Below are 25,015 nucleotides of genomic sequence, written 5' to 3'. Positions count from 1 at the left end.
AGCCTCAATTCTAGGTCTAATTGCTTAAGAAAACCAATTTTATCAATTAACTTAACATCACCAAATAATATATTTTTTAATTTATAACATTAACAAATTTACACTTTTCCTACAGTTTAGCCGTAAGTTTTGGTAACATCAATATTTTAAAATATTTTGCACCCTAACATTAAACATTTAAAAAAAAAAAACACCCAAGTAATTTCCTCTTTTTCCTTTACTGTTTTTCCTATTTTGTTATTCTCTACAAAATGATCTTTTATACTATGAAAACACAAATTGTAAATTTCTTAAACTTAGATTTATTAGTAAATAGGCTCAACAACAATTCGGTCAACTATATGTTAACAAAATGCATGCAAGTGCTTTGTTTTGTTTATGCATATGCAAACATGATCTGTAATCATGCAAACATGATATTATAAGTAATGATTAATTTTTTATGGAACAAACAGGAGGGCTGCTTTAGGAGAACCGTCACTTTCTAAAAAGTTGTCAAATGTCTCAACAGAGACAAATGAATTTCTCAAGGAAGAGTATATTATTGACATGTGTGATCTTGTGGAGTCTAGGAAGGTATGACACTATGACAAATGTTCATTAGATTAATTATGATAATATACACTCAAATTCTAACATTAATTATGATAATATACACTCAAATTCTAACTTTTTATCAATCTTAAATTTATATTCTTGGTGTAGCCTGGTCTTTATGTTTGCTATGGCACAATCGAAGATATAGATGTTGAATTAGGATGGTACTACGAGGCATGTAAGATATGCTTTAGTGGAATTAATAAAAAGCAAGATGGTGGTATGAGGTGCAAGAAGGAAAATCATATTGTCAGATATCCTATCCCAAGGTACATTTTACTAATGTACATAATTATAGAATACACTACTCTCAACAAAAAATCCTAAATTATTATTTCTATTAATTTTATGGTCATAGGTATAGAGTTAAGATAATTGTGACAGATGGTACGGGAGATGCAACTTTCGTTCTTTTTGACAAGGAAGTTCGAAAATTTGTTGATAAATCTGCTTCAGAACTATTAAAGTTGCATAAAAAGGTACTTATCATTTAGTTATTTTTTGCTTTGTCAAATAAGAACCTCTCTGTTTTGAACATATATAAATCGTTAAAAATCTAAGAAAAATTATTACATTAAAAATATTATGAATATGGATTGCGTGTTATAAAATAATATTGTCTACTATGTAAAGGACGATGAAAGCTTCCCAGAGGAATTTTTGGTATTCTTGGGAAAAAAGTTGCTTTTTAAAGTTGATCTTCAGTACTACAATAACTACAATCAAAGCCCTACATTTACTGTCGTCAACACAACTGATGATCAAGATGTCATTGGCAAGTGGATGGGAATGTATATCAGAATGGAGGTCAGTGACGGTTTTTTTTTTTCAAAGTACTTCAAATTTATTAATTTATTTGACGATAAAATATTAATATTGTGTTAATGAATTTTCTATACAAGGATGACCGGACAGTGAAAAAACAAATCGAGGCTGAAAGTGTCAAGGAAATAGATGGGGCTCAAGTAAGATATTTTAAAAGATTTTTTACTTCTTACATAACACAGCTAAAATGTTTTAGAACTTTTCTTATATAAATATAATTAAATTATGTGATAAATAACACAAACGACTATTATTATTTCTCATGTAGGCTACAAGTACGCGTGATAATGAATCTACCCCAACATCTAAAACACCCTTGAAGCGTGGTTTAGAAGACCCGAATTTGCTTGACTTAAGTTGTGAAGACTCAAAGGTGGATGCACAATGTTCAACCTCCAAAAGGCTAAAGGAAGTGGAGATGAACTAACTATTCGAGGAATGTTTAGTTTAGTTAACATATTGTTATTATGAACAACTAATAATGTGTTAATTTTTTTAGTATTTTGAGATACTCTTGGCTTTATAGTTTTTAAAATAATGTAACTGGTCTGATTTGTTTGACCAGAATTTTTACTTTATCTATTATGAGGAATTTTGTTTCAAGTTTTTAAATGTTCAACATGAACGTCATAGTCATTTTGATACGATCCTTTTATTTTATATATTTTCCATTAATGGTACATTTTGAACCACTTAAAAAAATATACAAAACTTAGCACAATTTATATTGATGACATAAGAAATTAAATTCCCATGTTCTCAATTTAACTGATTAATTTAACTGATTAATAGTCACATGTATATGTTGCTAATTTTATAAAAAAAATTGAAAATGAACTTATTATATATGATTATCGCAAAATGGATGTTTTAAAATTTACCATCATTCATTTGTAACATAATAGTTATATTAGTTTAAAGTATGGTCAACCCATTATTTAACTCACACATATTTTAATAAAAAATAATGAAAATAACATATTTGTTATCTAGATTTTCAAAGAAAATCAAATTTGACCGTGAAGAATCTTAGATTTTTAAAAATAATAATAAAAAAAAGCCATCCGAACTATTTGACAACCGTGTGAGTATTATTTTAGTCTTATTCCTATAAGTTAGCCTTAATTTTAGGTCTAATTGCTTAACATACCAATTTTATTAATTAATTTGAAGCACCACCAATTAATATATTTTTTTAATTTATAATATTATCAAATTTAAACTTTTCCTACAGTTTAGCACTAAGTTAAGGTAATATCAACATTTTAAAATATTTTGCACGCTAAAATTAAATTTTTTTAAAAAAAATCACACCCAAATAATGTCCTCTTTTTCCTTTACTGTTTTCTCTCTTTTGTTATTCTCTTTTTCAATCTTTTTATATATGGAGACACAATCGGTAAATTTCATAAAATTAGATTTATTAGTAAATCTTTTTATTCGGTAGAAAAAAAAATCAATCCAGTCATTCAATCAACATATCAAACAATAACATCTTTGATTACAAAGATTATTTCCTACTTTAAATGATTAAATCACTCAAACATATATACCATATATAAAAACGAATCAATTAATTCACCACAACCTAATTCATTACACCAGAATTTTAAAGTATCGGAATATATAAGGCAATTACCATAAACATATTATTAGCAAACATTATATATAGTGCATATTGAATAAATCATCTGTTTTGCCATTCATTACATAAATAATAACCATATAAACAAAACTATAGAGATTACTTTGTTTATTGAAACTCAACAATATGGATGATCAAGATGGCGCACGGGATAAGAGGAAATTCAATACGCGACTTAAAGGTAATAAGACACAAGTATGTATTATCTAAAATATTTAGATCGAACTATACAATTACTATGCAAGGAAGCCGAATCGAATAGTAGTAGTAAAGAAACAATTGAAAACCCAAATTATTTTACATATTGCCTTTTCTTATTTTTTTGCTAAAAGTTAAAATAATCATGATATTAGCAAATTCGACTACTTGAAATATGCAATGCTTTTTAAAAAATCATATTTTACTTAATCGGATTTATGTTTATGAAGATTATGTAACAATTACCAATAACTTTAAAATAAAAGTAAGATTGTTTGATTTGTGAAGTATATGCATGCAAGTATCATGAACATAAACAAACTAAATATTTACAGTATTTTTTATATTGTTTATTTAAGTGCACAACAACAATTAAAATAAAATTAAAAAATGTCGATCCTAGAAAATATGATTTTTTGGATGAAAAAAATCAATAAAATCCTATACTCATAATTAATACAATCAGATTTCACGAATGCATGTATCTCCAAAATTAAAATTATATACAATCTTAAAAAGTAGCCTTTTATTAAACTTACTTGCATTAGGGTTAGAATTCATGAATGCATGTAGCATCTAGCATGTATCTCCAAAATTGATAATTTTTCTCATCAAAACAAATAAAAGAATAAACTGGAATATATAGATACGAAAATGCAAACAATAATAAAATCATCAATTATAATAAGATTTTTTTTTCGTTTTTTATTAACTATTAGAGTACTTTAAAACAAAACTAATCTTCTTTAATTTGTCAATTATGCACATCATACTACATTTCATCCCCAAATTAAAGTTTTGATCTTAGGAAAAAATAACAAAATTAATCAAGATGGATATATAAACATGCAATCAAATATTATAATTCTTTTCAAAAAGTAAACAATTGCCTTTTACTTTTCATATTAATTTAGCTGCAATATGCTGTTTAATTTTCAATTAATTAGCATTGTAAATTTGTAAAATTTGATGATCGGCTTTTTTTGTGTCACTGATAGATCTGTTATTTTTGTTTTTGTGTAATTAATTTATTCGTGTTTCTGGGTGTTGTTGATGGGTAACAATGACAACTGTTGTTTTTCAATTTCCCTTTTTTCTATCTGATTTAATACGCTATTTTTGGTGAAACATGCAAATCAAATGACTTTCATTAATGATTTTCAAAGAAAAAATAAAAAAATTAATCAAGATGGATATATAAACATGCAATCATATATTATAATTCTTTTCAAAAAGTAACAATTATTTTCAAAAAGACTCATAATAAACAAAATCAGATTTATTTTTATTGTGTTTACCAATCATTTCGGAAAATAATTATACTTACTTGCATGAATATCGATTGCATGATGAATTCTTCCCCAAAACTTATACTTTTGATCCTCGAAATAAAAAAACGAAAATAAACATCAATTTGGAGACAAATTAATTCAATTGAACTTTAGAAAACATGACCACTAACCTTCCTTTTTTTTTTTTGTTGGATGAATTTGTTAGTAGCTTGCATGCATTTCATTTTCCCACAATTTTAACTTTGATATAAGCCATGATGAGCAATTCCAATTCTTCATATCAAAATAGCGTCTTCAATATATTCGGCCATATGTCCGAAATTTTTGCATTTTGTTGTGAGATTATATGAATTGTATGTGATTGAATTTTACTTTTATTGGAAAGAAGAAAGAGAAGAGACAAAAATGATGAGATAGAAAATCATGAGATAGAAAATGAGGAGATAGAAAATCATGAGATAGAAAATGAGGAGATAGAAAATAAGGAGGTGAATAAATAGATTCGTTTCATCCATATTGTTGAGATGAAAAGATAGAAAATAAGGAGATAGAAGGAGGTCATTTTATTGTGAGAAGATGAAAGAAAAGTTATTGTGAAAAGGTGAAAAGATGAGGAGTCAACGGATAGTAATTTAGATGTTGAGTTGGTGAACCTAAATCATTGATAAATGGTGAGTATTAATGAGAAGATAGAAAATGTTGTTATCATTTAAATTATTTTGTAAGAGCAATGTTGTATTGTTTTATTTTGTAAACACAACACTTTATTGCCATGTGTTGTTGCTTAGAAGATTCTTTAAGTGAATAATATAATAAACTATGATTATAAAATATCTTTACAAATAAGGGCATGTTCTCTTTGGCATAACACAATTAAACTGATTTGAACTGAACTAGATTGAACTGAACTGAATTAAATTAAAACTAATTAATAGTAACGATTAACATTTAGGAACTGAACTGAACTGCAAAAAAAGTTGTGGAGAACAATCCCTAACATATGCATAATGCACGGGTATTTAATGTCTTGCCAGGTGGAAGTACATCTAACATTCTACTAAGTTGCAAAAGCCCTTTAATGGATATATCCAACGGTCAGTTCATTATACAACATTTCCTTAGATAATGTCTATAAATTTTTCTATTAAGTTTTACATATTTTTACAATTAATTCTCTTGCTGACGATGTTTACTATCTATGTGAGTTAACTAGGTAAAGAAGCTGCAGAAATTGTACGTCGGAAAAGAAAATGTTTGTTGGAAGACAAACCTGATAGATATATGTATTCTGAAACGAGTAACAAAGAGAATGAGCCACACATCGTACCTTCAGTTTCTATTAGTGACCGATGTAAAACGTCTTTTTATAATTCTTTTACAATTTATGAAAGCATAAAATGAATAAAATTATCAAATGATATGAAATATTTACTAATTGATATATATTTATGTAGCCATGTTAGGTGGACAGTATTTGAAATTGCAACAAACTATACAACCATCACAATATTCATCGATTCTATCCAACGATAGAAGCCCATTAGTGGAAGTATTTCATGGTAAAGCATTCATGTTTAGGTTTATATTATGATTTATACTATTTATTTGACAACTTATATAAACATTGCTTTAAAAACATGATTTCATACAGCTGATCAAATGAGAAAAAAAACTTCCCAAATTCAAAGACATAAAAGAAAGTGTATATTGAAAGATAAACGTGAAATACGCTATTGTAAGCGAGGAGGTAACAAAGAAAATGAAGGTCATGTTGGCTATTCATCATCCACACTCACATGTCTTTCAAATGGTAATCAATGATCGTTGTTTAATTTCTTTTAGTATTGATTAAGATTTTAATAAATGTGCACTAATTGAATGATTTCATTGGTAGCGTCTACACCAACTACAACGATTAATAATTCTGGACTTACTAATATAGCTACGGATTTATTTACAACTCCAACTATGTATGGTAAGACTTTAGTTTGTTAGAACATGTACATATTCTAAAATATTCATTTGACTACAATTACTAATTATTTTTTGGTTATATAGTTGGAACTAATACATTCAATCTTGAAAATTACACTTATACAACTCCGGATCATTTACGCACGGATGTAACACCATTGATTAACAATCCTATTGGTCAGTCTATTTCAAACTGCACCAATAAGTTTTTACAAATGATACTTAATCCACCTATTGATATTGAAATTTGATATATTTATTTTTAGAACGTACCATTGTTGAAGATAAGCACTCAACTACAAAGCAGAATCGCCATAAACGAAGAGTATTACTTACAAAGAAGCGTCTAGAAAAAGGTTAGTTTGTGAGAACCAATAGTGTTATATATATAATGATTTAAATATGATTATGAAGTATTTTTATATCGATTATCTTATAAAGTGACTTTTTTGTGTTTACAGACACAACACGTGATGTTCAACTGCCATATATGTCTACAATTACTACAAACAGAATCCCTAATTTGTGCAATAATGATACTCCAAATAGTAAGGAAATTTGTCTTCAAGATACTAATTAAAATTTGACGGCATTTCCGTGATAATAATCATATCAATATTTTTGTTTCCACATTGTAATATACATGATAGTGAATAATACTTGAAATTTAATACTTTTCTTTTAAATCAAGCTAAACAGCATGATGCGAAGTTAGCAAGGCAGAAAAGAAGGCTTATATTAGCTATAAGACGTAATTGCGGTACATATTATTGCCCAATCATTTTCTACTACCTTGCAAAAGAATATTTAAGAAAAGGTAGTAATGTCTACGATGCCATAAATACGCTTTTTGTATCTTCCAGTGAATCATGAAGCTGTTGCAGTTCAACGAAGAGAGCTCCTTGAGTTACAACAAAGAAGTTCTGCACTTAGGTGCAATAAGCAACTCATACAAAGTAAAAGGGTTTTGAATGAAGTGACCAGAAGATTTGAGCTAGGTATTTTATCTACATAAGTTTATACTTCATATATATAATATATGACCAACTAAGTCTATAGATAAATTTATGTTTTACTTTTGAAACAATTCAGGAAATAGTAGTGGGTCACTTGAAGAGGGTAATTCAACAATTGCGTTTGAGGTAGACCAACAAAATCCAATAGAATCTGATGGCAATCATGGAGAGTGCAGTAGTTATGCAGGTATGTTGGATATTAAAGAGGTAAATCACATGAGCTACCAACGCTTTGTGTTGAATTCATTATACAAATATTTATACAATATAGTATTGCATTATGAACTTTGTTATGGTATTTAATTTTCAAAGTTAAAATTTGATAAAAAATAATATGAAGTAAGAATTAGCGTAATCATTTTCATTTTGTAGACATATTCCATATTTGTTGTTAAAAACAACAATTAACATGTGCTTCACTGTCAGGAGATTATTGGGATATTGGTGATCCAATATGGGAGTGCGAGTATTGTGGGGCCATGATGTGGTTCGAGGAAAGAACAAAAAAGCATATAAACACGACAAAGCCAAAGTTCTCACAATGTTGCATGCAAGGGAAAGTGCAACTTCCTTTATTGCGTCCTCCGCCGAAACTCCTTTCAGATCTCTTAGAAGGAAAACATCCTAGAAGCAAACACTTCTTTGAAAATATAAGGCCATACAATATGATGCATTCTTTTACATCAATGGGAGGGAAAGTTATACATCCATCTACCCAAGGACGAGGACCATACAATTTTAAGATAGGTGGTCAGAATCATCATTTGATAGGGAGTTTGTTGCCAAACGAAGGCTCACGTCCTAAATTTTCCCAACTTTACATCTACGACACTGAGCATGAGATTAACAACAGAAAGAACGCAGTAAGGTAATAAATACGATTAAGTTACCTATTTATGATTAGTAATTTATTAATCCACATGCTACATGTATAATTCACTGTACTTATTACATTTTCCGCAAATGAACGCAGTTCTAAAAATCCTAAAAAGTTCGAAGACCCTTTGATTGCTGAATTACAAAATATGATTGATGAACACAATCCTCTAGCAAAGATTTTTAGAATGGCAAGAGATCGCTTTAAAAATGATGCATGCGAGAATGTCAAATTGAAACTAATTGGTAGGAGAGAATCGGATGGAAGGACATATAACTTGCCCACAACCAACGAGGTTGCTGCCCTCATCGTTGGAGATATTGATAGTGCGGATAAAAGAGATATAATTGTGGAGACAAAGGGTGGAAAATTGAAACAAATTTCTGAACTCCATCCTTCATACCTTGCTCTTCAATATCCACTACTATTTCCGTATGGTGAAGATGGGTATAGGGTTGATGTTTCACATAGGGATGGAGATTTATCAAACCCTAATTCTAATAAAAGGGACAAACTGACTATGAGAGAGTTCTTTGCATATCGCATACATGATCGTCGTGGAGAAGCTGAGACAATATTACTCTCTCGAAGATTATTGCAACAATTAAGTGTCGATGGTTACACCATGATGGAAGCACAAAGATTGTCGTTCGTTAGACATAATCAAAAAAGTTTCAGAGCTGATAATGTTAAGAATTTAAGAGGTGCAGCAGATAGAGGAGATACAGAAGGAGCATCAACTGGTAGTCGGGTAGTTATACCAGCATCATTCACTGGAGGACACAGTTATATGAGGGAGAACTATCAAGATGCAATGGCAATATGCAGATGGTATGGCTATCCAGATTTGTTTATTACTTTCACATGTAATCCAAAATGGCCTGAGATTACAAGATTTGTTTCTAAGAAGGGATTACGACCTGAAGATAGACCAGACATTATTGTTCGAGTGTTTAAGATGAAGCTCGACCAATTGGTTAAGGATTTGAAGGACCGAAATATTTTCGGCAGAGTAAGAGCTGGTAATCAAATACTCATACATAAATTATATTTACATTTTAATTTCATACACATAATTAGTTTTTTTAAGTTAGGCGTGAAAATTTTACTAATTAATTAGCTGACATTTTGACATGCAGTTGTCTATACAATAGAATTCCAAAAGCGTGGCTTGCCGCATGCACATATACTGTTATTCTTACATCGGGATGACAAGTTCCCAGACGCAGAAGCAGTCGACAAAATTATATGTGCTGAGTTACCGAACAAAGATGAAAATCCAGATTTGTATGAGATAGTTGCAACACACATGATGCATGGCCCATGTGGTGCTTCTAATCTTGACTCCCCGTGTATGGTGGATAAAATGTGCACAAAACATTTCCCAAAAAGGTTTAATGAGAGAACAACAGTGGACGAAGATGGTTATCCGGTATACAGAAGAAGAGATAATGGAGCAACTGTTGAAAAAAATGGTGTCATGCTTGATAATAGATTCGTTGTTCCATACAACTCTCAATTACTCTGTAAGTATCGTGCACATATCAATGTTGAATGGTGTAATCAATCACGCTCAATCAAGTATCTATTTAAATATATAAACAAGGGTACGATAGAGTCACTGCGACTGCATACCATAATCGTCAAAATCCTGAAGATCCTGAAAAAATTGATGAAATCAAAATGTATTATGATTGTCGATACATATCGCCATGTGAAGCTATGTGGAGAATATATGGGTTCCCCATACATTTTAGAATCCCTGCCGTCGAACGATTAAGTTTTCATCTACCTGACGAACAGACCGTCCTTTTCACTGACGATGCCGATGTAGAGGAAGTGCTTGAAAGACCACACATTGAGAAAACAAAGTTCCTATCCTGGATGGAGTGCAACAAAGAACATGCTGAAGCAAGAGAATTAAGCTATGTTGAGTTTCCTACAAAATTTGTGTGGCAAGCACGCACAAGAGAATGGACTTCACGGAAAAAAGGATTTGCAATTGGCAGAATTTATCATGTCACGCCTGGAGCTGGTGAAAAATTCTACTTGAGGACCCTGTTGAATTATGTGAAAGGTGCAACTTGCTATGAAGACATACGCGTTGTCGATGGTGTATTACATCCCACCTTCAAAGAAGCATGTTATGCTAGAGGTTTGTTAGATGATGACAAGGAGTATGTTGATGCGATAATGGAGGCAAGCTTCAGAGAATCTGGACACTATCTACGTAACCTTTTTTGTATGATGCTATTATCATGTAGTCTATCGAAACCTGAAAATATATGGCAGAAAACTTGGCATCTTCTTTCGGAAGATATCCTACATAGACAACGCACTATTCTACGAGACCAAGGTATTTGAACATTTATAGCCTCCTTACTATGTTATGACATGTATATTCTTTAACATTGTTTTAACCTTTTCTCTTATAAATGCTTTTGCTGTGAAGCTTTGCACCTGAGCGATGAACAATTGCAGAATTATGCATTGGCTGAGATTGAAGCTAAGCTACAGAGTAACGGTAGCACCCTTCGTAGATTTAGCGAGATGCCATATCCAGATGACCTAATCGTGTTAGAAGGTCAAAATAAGCTCATAATGGATGAGCTATCTTATGACAGAGGAAAACAAAATGAAGAGTTTCAGCAACTTTTCCAAGGATTAACTATTGAGCAAGCTGGAATTTTCCAAGAAATTATGGACGCTGTCTCGCAAGGAAGAGGAGGTGTTTTTTTTGTCTATGGTTATGGAGGAACAGGTAAGACTTACCTTTGGAGAACATTGTGTGCTGCGTTAAGACGTAATGGAGATATTATTTTACCAGTCGCTTCAAGTGGAATTGCCTCCTTATTGCTCCCACGTGGAAGAACTGCTCATTCGAGGTTCGGACTTCCTATAAACGTCACTGAGAACTCGACGTGTGTAGGTATGAAGGCAGGATCAGACCTAGCAGGTCTGCTTATCAAGACAAAACTTATTATTTGGGATGAAGCACCAATGATGCATAAATACTGCTTTGAAGCTCTGGATAGGAGTCTAAAGGATGTTATGCAATCTGTGAATCCCATAAACAAACATTTGCCATTTGGTGGCAAGGTAATGGTCTTGGCTGGTGATGTTAGACAAATATTACCTGTTGTCCCAGGAGGAAACAGACAAGACATTGTCTTCTCTGCGATCAATAGCTCCTACTTGTGGGATTTTTGCCGAGTGCTCAGACTAACAAAAAATATGCGTCTGAGGCCAGGGTCCAACAACACAGATGTTGTTGAAATTCGAAATTTCTCAGAGTGGATATTAAATATTGGGGATGGGGAGGCGGGAGAGCCTAATGATGGGGAGGGTTGTGTAGAAATACCTGACGATATACTGATTGATGGAGGAGATGACCCTATCGCGGCCGTAGTCAACAGCACATATCCTGACCTTGAAGCTCATTTATGGGAAGCAACTTATTTCCAAGAGAGAGCCATACTTGCGCCAACACATGACATTGTTGAGACGGTTAACGATCATGTGTTGTCCCAATTGCCTGGTGAAGAAAGAACTTACCTTAGTTCTGATGCAATTTCAAAAGAAGAGGCAAACTTTGGAGTACATGAAATGTATTCAACCGAATTCCTTAATACAATCAAATGCTCTGGGTTACCAAATCATAATATGAGACTAAAGGTTGGTGCACCGGTAATGCTTCTCCGGAATATTGACCAAACTTCTGGGTTATGTAATGGTACGCGTTTGGTTGTCAAACACCTTGGTAATCGCATCGTTGAAGCTGTAGTCATATCTGGAAGTAACGTAGGCGACAAGGTGTTTATTCCTCGAATGACACTAACCCCATCTGATGGAACAAAATTTCCTATCAAGTTTCAAAGGAGACAATTTCCTTTGGTTGTTTGCTTTGCAATGACAATTAATAAAAGCCAAGGGCAATCTCTCTCTCATGTTGGTTTATATCTTCCTAGACCGGTTTTCAGCCATTGACAATTTTATGTGGCGATTTCAAGAGTTACGAGCAAAAAAGGATTGAAGATTCTAATTTGTGATAAAGATCGTGCGAAGTCGAATATTACCACTAACGTCGTGTACAAAGAAGTGTTTCAAAATGTTTAGTTACTAACTAATGAAGATAGTTGCCTAATTTCTTGATGTCAATTATGTTAATGATATTTGTGGAGATTGTTATTTATTAATTCTAAATTCATCACTTAAGTATATAAGGTTCACCTTATTAATTTTTTTCGAATAAAATAGCTATTATTAAATCTGTTACTAAATTGATGATACCTTTTTATGTATCCTAATATTAACACGTCTATGTTGTATATTGATTTAATTTGTTCAATGACTTTAGCGAAAAAAAATTACTTGAAAGTTCCCGTGCAGTTTGCACGGGTCCAATAACTAGTAGTAGTCATAATACCAATACCCCGACCCTTTGTAAAATGAGATCCCCGATCCTCCTTGTGAAAGAGATTTCATCTCATCTTAAAAAAATCAAAAAATCCTTAAGTATATATTTTTTTTCGAGTGGAAAAAAATCCTAAAGTACATAGGGTATATAGTTGTACAACACCCTGCCCAAGTCCCAACCCTACACTAGAAACCTCTCAACTTCCCTTACTCATGGAATTCTGAGGCTCGAGAACTGCTGAAGCTCGTCCCGGGTATTTTTTTCCCTTAGATGAAACTAATTGTTTAGACGATCTTTTGTTGCGATTTTTCATGTGAAATTTCATTTTTTGCGACTTTAAGATCTACTTCATGTGATATTCATGCGATTGATTTTATGTTGTTGTTACTGTTTGTTTCATGTATTCAACTTATTTTTTGTTTATCTCATGTATGTTTTTTCACGTTTTTAGGGATAATCTACATGTTATAAACTTATGGTTCGAATTTTTGGTATAACTTCTTAATTCATGTTTGTTTCATATAATTAAATGACAAAAAATTTATGTTACAATTTGTAGATGCACATATATTCATGCGATTGTTCATTTGTTCTTGTTTGTTTCATCAAAACAATTTTTGAAGTGTTGTGACTGGAAATCTGAAATGAATTGCCTGTTATCCTTGGGCCCAGGGCGGCCGCCCCTCCTGCCGTGGCTCAGGGACGGGCCTGAGCAAATGCAAATCTTGTGTACCTTATTAACATCTTTCCTAATTGTAAAATAACGACTACCAAGTACCAACTATGCTAAGAGCATGAGAAAGATATTAAGTCTCTCCTTTGCCATAACACAAAATTCATGCATATCCCAGTTAAAAGACTGTTAGTACTTAGAAATCTTTCCAAGCGAGAAGATTGTGGCATTGCATCAAAATCGTAATGGCAGACATTACAACTAGTGAAGCTTTCTGTATTTTCTGGAAACACAAGACCCAAATCAGTTCATTTGAACGTTTTCCATCAATCTCTTTTTACTACTTATGTCTGAAGAATAGGCTTACAAAATGGGATTAGCGTAGAGGGTTGTTGGCGGAACAAATAATTGATAGAAAAGGCTAGTCATAAATGAAGGGGAGGCTTGAGGCCGTATCACTCCATGATATATTGGCTGTTGGTCTTGCTTCTACATGACCTGAAGACCCACAAGACAACTCTAATGACGTACAAGCTTCATGATTGACAAATTGCGTTCCATAAACTTCCATGGTTTTGCCTAGTGAAGTTCCTGGCAGCTTCTGTGTTCATTCTTTCTTCTGCTCATCAATTCTACTCCGAGCTAGTTGATACCATTGTTCCAAAGGAACTTCCAGAGAATAGAAATATACGCTTATGTCCTACAAAAATAGGAACTGGATATTCTATCCAAAAGAGGATGTAAGAAGACCCTTTCATTACAGAGGAATTTTCCCTCTACATATGTTTTATTTTTCATTGTGCTAACTGATTGGTATCAGCTGATTGTTTAGGTTTCTTTTATGCAAATATTGATGATTCTCATCTGTAGTGGGTATTTCCTCAGGGTTCTTTTCCACTTAACTTTTGGCTGTTATGGGTTCTGAATACTTTTCATGGGAAAATCCGTCGAAGCAGTCTCAGTACATTACCCGGCGAACAAAGTTTTGTTGTGATTTCCTACTAAGTGCTTGGTGAACGTTGCTGTTTTGACGGAGTTTCAGAGATAACTTAAGATGGAATAACTAATGATCTCTAGATAGCTATTCAATTAAACATTGTAGTTTTAAGGACCCATTAAACTTGTATAGTTTTTAGGAGTTTTGTTCATTGACATGCTTTCTCTTCTTCTTTTGATGACCCATTTCTCTTTGCGTCCTTGTTTTCAAGGCTTCAGAGATAGCACCATACTAGCAGGCAGCTGCAAAAAGGAGGCCTGCCTGTCCTTTGAGTTTTAATTTACAACACACTATTTGCGACCATTGTAGGATCTTGGAAATTGTGATTTTTCTAAAGATTTCGGAATTGTCAGCGTCCATAAATGGAGCTCACTATTGTAGCCTGTAGGGATCGCCACAAATATAGCATTAGTCTTTCGTTCAAAGTTCTTTATGGCTAACATTATTCAACTTCTTTTTTATCACTCTTAATAAACATTACTCTTTTTTCAATTATTGCTTAAATCTTTGTTAAGACATTCTAGATTTGCTAATGTTAGTAGGAAATATGGTTCTTGATGCTAGCGCAAACTTTGTTCATTGTCTTCAAGACTTGTTTGTCTTCCGCCTTCCAGAAACTTATAGGAGAAAAAAAACAAAAAGGATAGCGGGATTTCATGAGTTGAGGATGAGCAGTTGGCAGTAGTTGATTTTGTTTTCCACTGTGACTCTTCCGTGGTACCTTGTATTTGTAGACTAATTGGTTATTTTTCCATGTCTACTTGCACTTCTATCCTCCCTCCATCCCTCAATGGATTGTCCATCTGATTTTTCATGGTCTCCAAGATACACCTTTGACCATTAGTATTTTTATTTATGTATTGATAAAAATCATAAAAGTTCATGATATTTTAAGAGTACACATTGAGACGAATTTGAAAAGATCCTATGCGGTTTTTTTTTTCCGTACATACTGCCTACTGGTGAGAGTTTCTGGTCAACTTGTGAAGTTTCAACTGTGGCAAATTGGCTATCTTTGGGGGACAGAGGAATCTATGATTAATATTTCCATGTCTATATTCTCCTCTATATAGCTTTTGCTAATCCTTTTTTACCTGTGCTGCAGTGCTACTCTTGAGAGAATTTGAGCTGATTGTTGGCCTTGAGGTTTGCAGGATGGCTACTGGACCTGGACTTGAGCCTCTTGTAGATCGTAGGTGAACTGAATCTTTGTGCTTGTTTTATTTAACTGCCAAGTGTTTCCATTGACAGACTTGAGTGTAATGGATGTGTCTTTGAGTGACAGTAGGGCTACTTATTACATCACCATGTGAAAAAGTGAAAGCTGGCTAAGTTAATGACCTTTTTATGACTAATGTTAGGCTAAGGTGTAATGGTTTAGTATGATCAATGTTAAACGTTAACAGCTAATCTTTCTCATCCCCCTCGCCTGCAGAAATGATTTCAGTTATTACCAATGATGGACGCAACATAGTGGTGAGTTTCATTCCTATTACACCTGAATCAGTAGCTGAATTTGATTTGAGTTGGTTTGAAACTGTGCTATGAACATCTATGTCTAAGTATTGTGGTTCATAATGATGCAGGGAATCCTAAAAGGTTTTGACCAGGCAACAAATATAATTCTTGATGAATCACATGAGAGGGTTTTTTCTACCAAGGTTTGATTAATTTTCTTAGCAGTCTCTTTTAAAATTTCTTTAGTCGTGGAAAAACTTCTCTTTTACCTTATACTAATGCTTTCGCAACTGTTTAGCTTCATGCTTCATATGATTCTGTACTGTACTCACTATGTGCAACTATGTATTATTATATGAAAACCATTTATTTGGCATTTTGAGCAATACTGTATTGTCACTCATATTACTCCATCCAGAAAAATTAGGCAGGGTTTGTCTTCATACAAGATGCTTGCCTGCTTGGATTGATTTTCTTCCCCTGCCTTCCATGTTCAGGAATGATATTGAAGTTTGATGTCATTGGATGAAGTCTCTAATAACTGTCAATTTATGCTGATCAATGACACTACTTAAAGCTTATTTTCATATAATCATGTGTCATTTTCTGGATTGCAGGAAGGAGTCCAACAAATTGTATTGGGTTTGTACATCATCAGGGGTGACAATATGTATGACATCTTTTCTTAAGGTCTCGTTTAATCACTTAGCAGTTAGCTTCCCTGATCCCTCTCACCCCTGACATTTTCCTTGGTGAAAATTAGTATTTCACCTGGTACTTCTTTTTGAACATCATAATTTAGTCTTGATGTTCGCACTTGCATTGACAGAGGCGTTATCGGTGAGCTGGATGAAGACTTGGATGCTCATATTGAGCTACCGCAGCTAAGGGGCCATCCTCTGAAGCCTGTCATTCACTGATCAGCAGTGTGTTTTTCTCTAGGCTGCATAGCTGAAATCATGGGTTTATAGTGCTCCAGGAGACTTTATGTTAAGGGCGTGTTTCTGAAGTTATGGATTGGTATAGCATATAAGCTCAATCAAAAAAGGGGCATTTTGGATAACTAAACTTTTGATTTGAATCAAGGATTATGTTCTCATTCTCATTAAACTTTTCGTGTAGTACAAGTCCAACATTTGTGCGCAGAAGATTGATGGCGTTACCATCTACGTAACTAAGATGTAGGGAGTTTCATGTAATGAATACTGAACATAGCTGATTGAGCATCAAGTATGAGCTTGCTTTGTTTTCCAGTCTGGATTGCTCTTGTACTTCTGTTGTTTTTGTATTTCACTGATGATCTTAGTGTACAAGGAATTAAACACATCCAATATTTGACGTCTAGTATCTGGTAATCTTCTCAAGGCTTGTTAGAGAATAGAGAATTGGGGATCTGATCTCCAATTTTGGAACTGGCCCAAAAATCTGATAATTATGAAACAGCAATAAGATGCTGCATTTAACGTTGTAGTTTAGATTTGTTGAATACTTTTCTTTGGTGAAAATGAACGGTAGATAAAATGAAATAAAGAGTTAGATACAACATAATGAAATAGGTTCCAATGCAAAACATAAGCGTTCATAGATTCTAGTTACGCGGAACTGCTTGACGTTGCATATTAGAATTCATTAAAGCTCGATTTGCATCATTTTTTTTTTTTTTGGACATCGGAAAAACGTACAAGAAAGTTAAACCAAGAAAGCAGTTAATACAAGAAAGCAATTAAAGCAATTACAAGTGGACAATTGGTAGTTGTCCCTTTCTGGCCCGAATAGCCAAATCATGTGCTAGCTGAACCTGCGAACGATTGACCTTTGTTATTCGACACCAGTGAAATTGCTCGCCAATTGAACGAACATCGTTGAGTGTCCAGGCAATCGTTGTCGGCTGTATTCGTGGATTACGTAAGCTTTGGACAACGATCTCAGAATCAGTATGAACTGCAACTCGTTGATATCCCTGGTCATTTGCCCAAACCAAAGCCTCGAGACAGGCCATAGCTTCAACGAGTAATGCAGAGTCAGCAAGTATGCAAATGCCCTTCCCTTGGTGAGTATGATTAGTACCAATCTGAGCCACCCAGGCAATACCCACTAACGGTGATTGCTTGGCCCAAGAACCATCTACTTGAATATGTAGTTGGGGAACCCAGAAAAAGAAGATCCAAAATGCGCCATTAGGAACCCTGGAGGACCCGGACCTTCTGCCAGAGCCCTATGACAGGCCAAAGGTTTGGTAAGAAAGGTTACATGTTGTTGCATTACTTAGTTGCATAATGGAGTGTAAGATTTCACCATCAGGGATTATACCATTGAAAACCAAATTATTCCGGCTTTGCCAGATGGCCCATAGCGTGGCAACAAAAATAGGTAAACGATCGCCAGAGTAGCCATCCATACGGTAAAGGTATAGTATCCATACAATAAGCCAGTCTTTGAAGGAGACATAAGTAACTGAATTGGAAATGATACCCAATTGACTTGTTCTCCAAGCCGAAATAGCCAATGGACACAATCTGAAGAGATGTTGGCAAGTCTCAGGTTCCAAATTACAACTTGGACAGTCATCCGAAACAGACAGGCCTCGATACGAAAGATTAGCAACCGTTGCTAAACTGTTGTGCCACAGCTTCCATAAGAAAATTTTCCATTTAGGCATGATGCGCAAACCCCATAGTATGCGAAATACTTTCGAAACCATAGGGGGTGTCATGCTACAGATATCAGTTTGTCGAGATAAAAGATAGTAACCAGATTTAGTTGTATATGTACCAGATGTTGTAAGAGGCCAAAAAGGCATGTCGGATGGATTATGAAGCCGGGGCAACTCTAATCTTCGAATAGCACTAACCGTTGTAGGAGTGAAGAGAGAACATAATCGGGGAACATTCCATCCTTGTTGATGAGGTAATATTAGAGAACCAACAGTTACAGTAGCCGCAGTACGAAGTGTGATCTGATCGCGGAATATCGGCACCTTACCATTAATCCATCGGTGTTGACCAGCCCGAAGGCATGAATTTCTTCCAAGGACGTAGAGTATACAGTTTTGGCGAAGAGACCAGGGACTGAGAAGCAAAGACCTTGCTGATTAGGAGGTCAGAGTTTCGATGAATACGCCAGACCTTTTTAATCAATAATGCTCGATTATGAACCGTGATACTACGCAATCCGAGACCCCCGCGCCTTTGGGCATATGCAATATCTCCTGCCTTCTCCATGCTATTCCTTTACCTGAATGATTAGTCCAGAAAAACCTGGCTATCATGGCATCTACCTTGTGAGCAATTGTTGTAGGCAGCAAAAAGATTGATAAAATGTGAGCAATTGAAGCAATAAGGACAGAATTGATAAGTATTATCTTCCCAGCTTGAGATATGGGAGAGTGACTCCAGGCGGTAATTCGTTGAGATATTTTATCCACTAGATAATGGAAATGGAGAGACTTTTTCCCTTGAATGTCTACTGGTGTCCCAAGATATGTGCCCAAAGAAAGTTGGGCATCCAATTGGAGAATGCCTTTATAGGTATCGACCATGGTATCGGGTATGTTTGGACTAAATTTTACATAGGATTTACGCAGACTAATCATTTGCCCCGATATATTGCAAAACCGTGCCAAGAGCTTGGAGATCTCAGTACAAGAATTAACTGAGGCTTTGAAGAACAGAACAGCGTCGTCAGCGAAAAAAAGATGAGATATAGAAGGTGCATACCTGTGTGCTTTAAACCCATCAAAGCGCCGAATATCCGTAGCAAGTGATAACATGCGAGACAGGATATCCATACAGAACAGAAACAAATAAGGAGAAATGGGATCACCCTGCCGGAGCCCACATGTGGGAGTGAACGCCTCAGACACTTGGCCATTGATAAGAATGCGATAGGTGACGGTTGAAATACATTGATGAATCAATGTTATCCAATGAGCAGGACACCCGTATGCCTGTAAAACTTTTAAAAGAAATATCCAGTTAACACGATCATATGCTTTATTCATATCAATTTTGAGGGCAGCAAGATGCACATTGCCACGCCTATGTTTATTGAGAACATGAGTCATTTCGTGACTGATCAAGACATTGTCTTCCATATGACGACCCGGTATGAAGGCACTTTGATATTCACTGATTAGATCAGGGAGCAACGGTCTTAGCCGATTCACTAAACATTTGGACGCACATTTATAGATCGTGTTGCATAGGCTAATCGGCCGAAATTGAGCGACCTCTTCAAGATTCGAAGTTTTTGGTAATAAGACAATAAGCGTTTGGTTCCATTCGTGAAGAATAAACCCCGTGGTAAGGAAGCGATTAACAGCTTGGACCACAGGTAACCCTAGTAGGTCCCAATGAGTTTTAAAAAATTCAGCTGTAGAACCATCTAACCCAGGTGATTTGGCATTTCCAATTCCAAACATTGCCTCTTGAATCTCTGCCTCGGAAAAAGGAAGCAGAAGTTGCTGTTGTTGGACAGTCGAAAGGTGTGGTAGATTCATTTCCCGAAATACTAGATCAATGGCTTCCTTATGAGCCAGGTTAGGTGCCATTGTTGTGGAAGAGGTAGCATAGGCCGTTTTGAAATGATTAAGGATAATATCGGAAATGACATTAATGTCGTCCGTCCATTCACCTTCCACATTTTTCAGGAGATAGATGTATGTAGAACGTTGTTTCTGTTTCATCTTGTTAAAGAAGAATTTGGTAGGAAGGTCCCCATCCTGGATATACTTGTCTTTAGAACGTTGCGACCAATAAGATTGTGCCATGGAAGCTTTGTCTAGCAGTTGTTGGCGCTGGCTCATAAACTCATTTCCTTGAGGAACATTGACGATATTAACAGCAGATGCAGTTAACTGCGCAGAAGGTCCTTCCAATCAATACCCCCACACTACCTTATGATCCAAACACCATTGTTTAATCTGCTGGCGGAGTAATGATAGATGTTTGGTGAAACAATACATGGTAGAACCAGCAATAGGTATTCGCCAAACCAATGCAATCATGGTAGGAATGTCTGGGTGACCGAGGCACTAGTTTTCAAACTGATAGGGTCTCCTTCGAAGATTTTGGGGAGGCTCCGTTTGATAAAAGATTGCTGAATGATCCGAATGCAGAATCGGAAGATGCTTGACATAGTTAAGTGGGTATTTATCCAACCATTCTGGTGATGCATAAGCACGATCAAGACGTTCCATAATTAATTATGAATCATCCCTGTTATTAGTCCAAGTAAACCTAGGCCCAACAAAAGGCACATCCTGTAAATGGAGGTCGTGTTTCCAATTAGTAAACTCCTCCCACCCCCGAATAATAGGACCCCCTCCTAATTTGTCTGCATAATGATCAAGCTGGTTGATGTCACCAATAATGAGGAAATCTGGATAAGGGGAACAAGTCAAGGAGGTGGCCCCACAGTATAGGCCGTAACTGCTGACTCGGTTCACCATACAAGAACAAGACGTACCAAATCATTCCATTATTAGCTGAGATTTTACAGAAAACATAGTTACACATGGAACTAAGTACAGACACGTCAAAAGGGGCCCAACAAAAAACAGCCACTCCTCCACTAGAACCTACAGCGTCCACACCAACTACACTAGTTGGCCTAGTACTACGTAGCAAACCCTGTACATGGTTAACAGTAGACTTCGTTTCCTGCAGGAACAAAAACATCGGACGCACTGTAGTTGTTAACCAGAGTATATACGGGATTATCAGAGCATCTCTGGCGTTCAAGCCCCGACAAATTAGCGAGATGATATTCATGGAAAATACGGTGACTGATCTGGTCAGTCACCACCCTAGTAGCCTCGTCAGACACTTTAACCATCAAAGTGAAATGCATATCCATGTTATCGGCCGCATTGGTAGATTCGTTGGGAGCATCATTATTGCCACGAATACGTTTGAAAATCCATTTCCCTGCTGGAATAGGAGGCGAAGTTGTTGCACGTCGTTTCCTGGAAATATGAGACATAATTTCTTCTCCAGGTTCAACACCCATAGTTCGAGCCATGGAAGGATCAGTTAGGGTCTTAGCCTTAAACCCATCAAACGCAGAAGACGATGCAATATTAAAGCCATCTTTGGCTGTCCATTGCTCAAAGCGTGGCCTTTTCCCACATTTATGTGCCTTGCTAGACTCACGAACATGTGCCTCGAAAGCATCAATGGAATAGCTGCGCGTCAAAGGCTCAGAACTTTGCTTCAAACCTGCAAAAAAATTGTTAGATGCAGAAGACTTGCCCAGTAGGTGCGGTGGTTGACGACGTAGCCATGTTCTTGGTCCCGGTTCGTGAGCCTCCGGCGCCCGACTTAGACTCCAGCCTTGTTGGACTAGTGCTTCGAGAGTCCCATTATGAATATGAGGATTCCTAATGACAGTAGGATCAGTGATAAGAGGAGAGGTACCACCCCCACCCTCCTCGCTAGGTGCATGCGCAAAACCATGTGTCTCCATCCCAAGCCTAGCACGAAATGTGCTTGGAGGTCGTGTTGTAATTCCGAGGTGACGAAAAGGAGGCCGAGACCCAGCACCCTGCCCACCAACAGTGGTTTGGACCGGCCGAGGTGGATTACCATCCACCGCTTGTGGCCCAATAGAGCTAACTTCCCCATACGTGATTTCATCCAATCCAAAATGCCGACCTGGAGATACATACACTTCTCGAGGAACTGTATGTTGGTTAACACTATCCACCGACCCTCTTGAATAAGTCATGGGCGGATTGGTGTGATTATCTGATTCATGAGGTGAAGGATTGTTAGGTTGAGAGGGAAGGTTAGGTGGTTCATCCCTTCCTTGAGATGCAGCTACGTTACCAGGCTCTTCGTCAAAACTAGAATCCATCATATAAACCTCAACATTCCTATCATCGAAATCATATGGATCATGGGCTGGTACAAAGCGAGTTAAATTGACCATAGCATTTCGGTAGATAAAACGATCCGGCAAACCCCGGATAATATTTGTATAAAGTGACGTTTCCATATGCCCGAACATCAAAGTAAGTCCATCATGCTCAAATTCTGAAAACCGACGATGGATTAAGTGATGAGCATCATATGCGGACATGGGACAGCGAGCAGTACGATGCCCTACACACCCACACTGCTTGCAAAACTTAAACACCCCTTCATACCTAAAATACACCCAAACAACTTGGCCATCATCTAAAGGCAAAAAACAACCCGGAATAAGAGGTCTCGATAAATCCACAACTAACTTGGCGCGAAGAAAAGCTTCATTTGGTAACCCAGGCCCAATATCTTCCACAAACTCAACCAAGCCCACGTGTGACAAGATTCGAGCAGTCCAATCATTCTCCAAAAAACGCCATGGCAAGTTATGAATGCGAACCCAAATGGTAGCTAAACTAAAATTTATACTAGAGGGAACCTGATTTGCAAAACTAGACCGAAAGGTGATGGGCTTACCGTCGATGACACAAGTGTGGCGATCAAGGAGAGCATCACGATCGCGCGGATCTTGGCATTCAAAAATAAAGTAGTCACCCGTACGAAGAACCCTAATAGAACCTCTAGTAACCCAGTGGTTATTAACAATATTAGTAATAAAGCTAACGTTCGGTGGCGCAAAATCGAAAAACCGACCGACAACTGAGTAGGTCCACTAAATATTTGGTAAGCGTGGAGGTTGAGAGGAAGGTGTGGGAATGAAAACCCCCATTCGTTTATGAATTGAGCGAATAGGAAGGTCTTCAGTATTATTCGTTTGAGTAGCTGAAGAACTCATTTTCAAGTATATATAGGTTTGGGAGAGAATTTTACTATAGTAGAAATTTAAAGGACTGTGAATTGAGTGATCCAAGTAAACTAAGCAACAAATTACAGTGAGATTATAAATACCAAAAAAAAGAGTGGAACGAATTTACCACTAGATGCCGGCATCCATGCGGTGTTCATGCACGGTAACAGGTGTCACACGCCTGAACAAGAACTGGAAATCAGGCGGCACGATAAAGGCGAAGTAATCCCTTTGTGCTGGGTTTCCTTGACAGCTGGAAGCTGGAGAACTCACTTGTTAGTGAGATATGCTCTCGCTTTCCTAGAGAGAGAATTTTATTTCTTTCTAGAGAGAAAAATGTTTAAATGTTTTTCAACACTGCATTCGATTTGCATTATTGTACTCAATAAAAGGAATGAGGGAAGCTCCAATAGAAAAATATTGAAAGGAAAAGAAGGGGGTTTGAATGTGGGGGTTGTTCTTATTTTACCTGAGGGGTTTGAATTAGCCCCACCCGATCGTATTTCTCCAGAGATGAAAGAAAAGATAGGCAATCTTTCTTTTCAGAGCTACCGCCCCAATAAAAAAAATATTCTTGTTATAGGTTCTTTAAAATATCATAGACAATTTCTGTAGGTTGAGCACCTTTTTCAATAAAATCTAAAATGACAGGAACATTTAAATAAGTTTGATTTACACTCTATTGTCCAAAATCTAGAATTCTTGGCTACAAATGCATATTCGCCGAAATCTCGCTGGCTATCCACCATTTGCATATCCGGCTTCTTGCACACCACTTTCTACAAAAGAGCAATAGATTAGAGTACTTGTTGGAGGTTTCTATTTCATGTAGTAAGATCACTGTCACTCTGCAATTAGTTAGAATAGTAGCATAAAGATAACCCCTTTGCGACGCTATAATAAGAGCCTTTAGCATACCTATAATTTCAGCAGCAAGAGGGTCGATCGCATAACATTTATGCTGGAAATGAAGTATCAAGTCCCTGCATGGTCACAAAGCACACCACCCAACCCCGAGTGGGTTAGCACACTAACGGAAAAGGCATCCACACGAAATAATAGACGATTCGAGGGCATGGGTGTCCCAACATAGGGCGTAAGTGTAGGAGGAGGAGGGGGTTAGAGGACACTTGCGAAATCTCACGCACGCCACAAGCTTTAAACAGAATTACCTTTGATGAGGTTGGAGAAAATGTTATTAAAGACGGTACTGTTGCGTTCCTTCCACGATTCATGACACAAGTATTGGGAAAATAAGCCTGCACTCTAAGTC

The 25,015-nt window shown here is 35.9% G+C and overlaps 2 protein-coding genes and 1 pseudogene across 3 annotated transcripts; all 3 read left to right on the top strand.

Annotated features, from left to right (window-relative positions):
* The first annotated feature begins 352 nt into the window (after positions 1-352).
* On the top strand, positions 353-11,092 carry LOC125496641 (uncharacterized). The gene is made up of 19 exons (XM_057394055.1): positions 353-369; positions 456-576; positions 706-866; positions 956-1,076; positions 1,231-1,404; positions 1,500-1,562; positions 1,691-1,808; positions 5,771-5,908; positions 6,616-6,708; positions 6,798-6,887; positions 6,993-7,079; positions 7,395-7,529; positions 7,624-7,734; positions 7,974-8,415; positions 8,521-9,446; positions 9,564-9,950; positions 10,031-10,780; positions 10,877-10,948; positions 11,049-11,092. Exons 1-19 carry the CDS (start codon positions 353-355, stop codon positions 11,090-11,092), a joined length of 4,050 nt encoding a protein of 1,349 aa, XP_057250038.1.
* Positions 11,093-11,124: 32 nt separating this feature from the next.
* On the top strand, positions 11,125-12,540 carry LOC104897313 (uncharacterized; annotated as a pseudogene).
* A 426-nt stretch (positions 12,541-12,966) lies between these two features.
* On the top strand, positions 12,967-17,222 carry LOC104884911 (sm-like protein LSM8). Of its 2 annotated transcripts, XM_010669613.4 has the most exons (6): positions 12,967-13,094; positions 15,617-15,703; positions 15,947-15,987; positions 16,098-16,172; positions 16,587-16,639; positions 16,799-17,222. In XM_010669613.4, the coding sequence occupies exons 2-6, from the start codon at positions 15,667-15,669 to the stop codon at positions 16,887-16,889; spliced, it is 297 nt and encodes a 98-aa protein (XP_010667915.1). In that variant the 5' UTR covers positions 12,967-13,094; positions 15,617-15,666; the 3' UTR covers positions 16,890-17,222. The 2 variants fall into 2 exon arrangements, with proteins under 2 accessions (XP_010667915.1, XP_019103252.1); XM_019247707.3 differs by lacking the exon at positions 12,967-13,094 and having other exon boundaries at positions 15,001-15,707.
* Positions 17,223-25,015: the final 7,793 nt, after the last annotated feature.

Source organism: Beta vulgaris, chromosome 4 (genome assembly GCF_026745355.1).
Source record: "Beta vulgaris subsp. vulgaris cultivar EL10 chromosome 4, EL10.2, whole genome shotgun sequence".
Lineage (NCBI taxonomy): Eukaryota > Viridiplantae > Streptophyta > Magnoliopsida > Caryophyllales > Amaranthaceae > Beta > Beta vulgaris.
This window is presented reverse-complemented; position numbering and strand designations above follow the sequence as displayed.

What these genes read in the sequence shown, in the direction of transcription:
- LOC104884911 (XM_010669613.4), top strand. Translation starts at nt 15,667, where the DNA reads ATGGCTACTGGACCTGGACTTGAGCCTCTTGTAGATC. An exon ending in ACTTGAGCCTCTTGTAGATC is followed by an intron (nt 15,704 to 15,946) that starts GTAGGTGAACTG and finishes CCTCGCCTGCAG; the next exon opens with AAATGATTTCAGTTATTACC. An exon ending in ATGATGGACGCAACATAGTG is followed by an intron (nt 15,988 to 16,097) that starts GTGAGTTTCATT and finishes ATAATGATGCAG; the next exon opens with GGAATCCTAAAAGGTTTTGA.
- LOC125496641 (XM_057394055.1), top strand. An exon ending in GAATGTATATCAGAATGGAG is followed by an intron (nt 1,405 to 1,499) that starts GTCAGTGACGGT and finishes TTTCTATACAAG; the next exon opens with GATGACCGGACAGTGAAAAA. An exon ending in AACAGAAAGAACGCAGTAAG is followed by an intron (nt 8,416 to 8,520) that starts GTAATAAATACG and finishes AAATGAACGCAG; the next exon opens with TTCTAAAAATCCTAAAAAGT.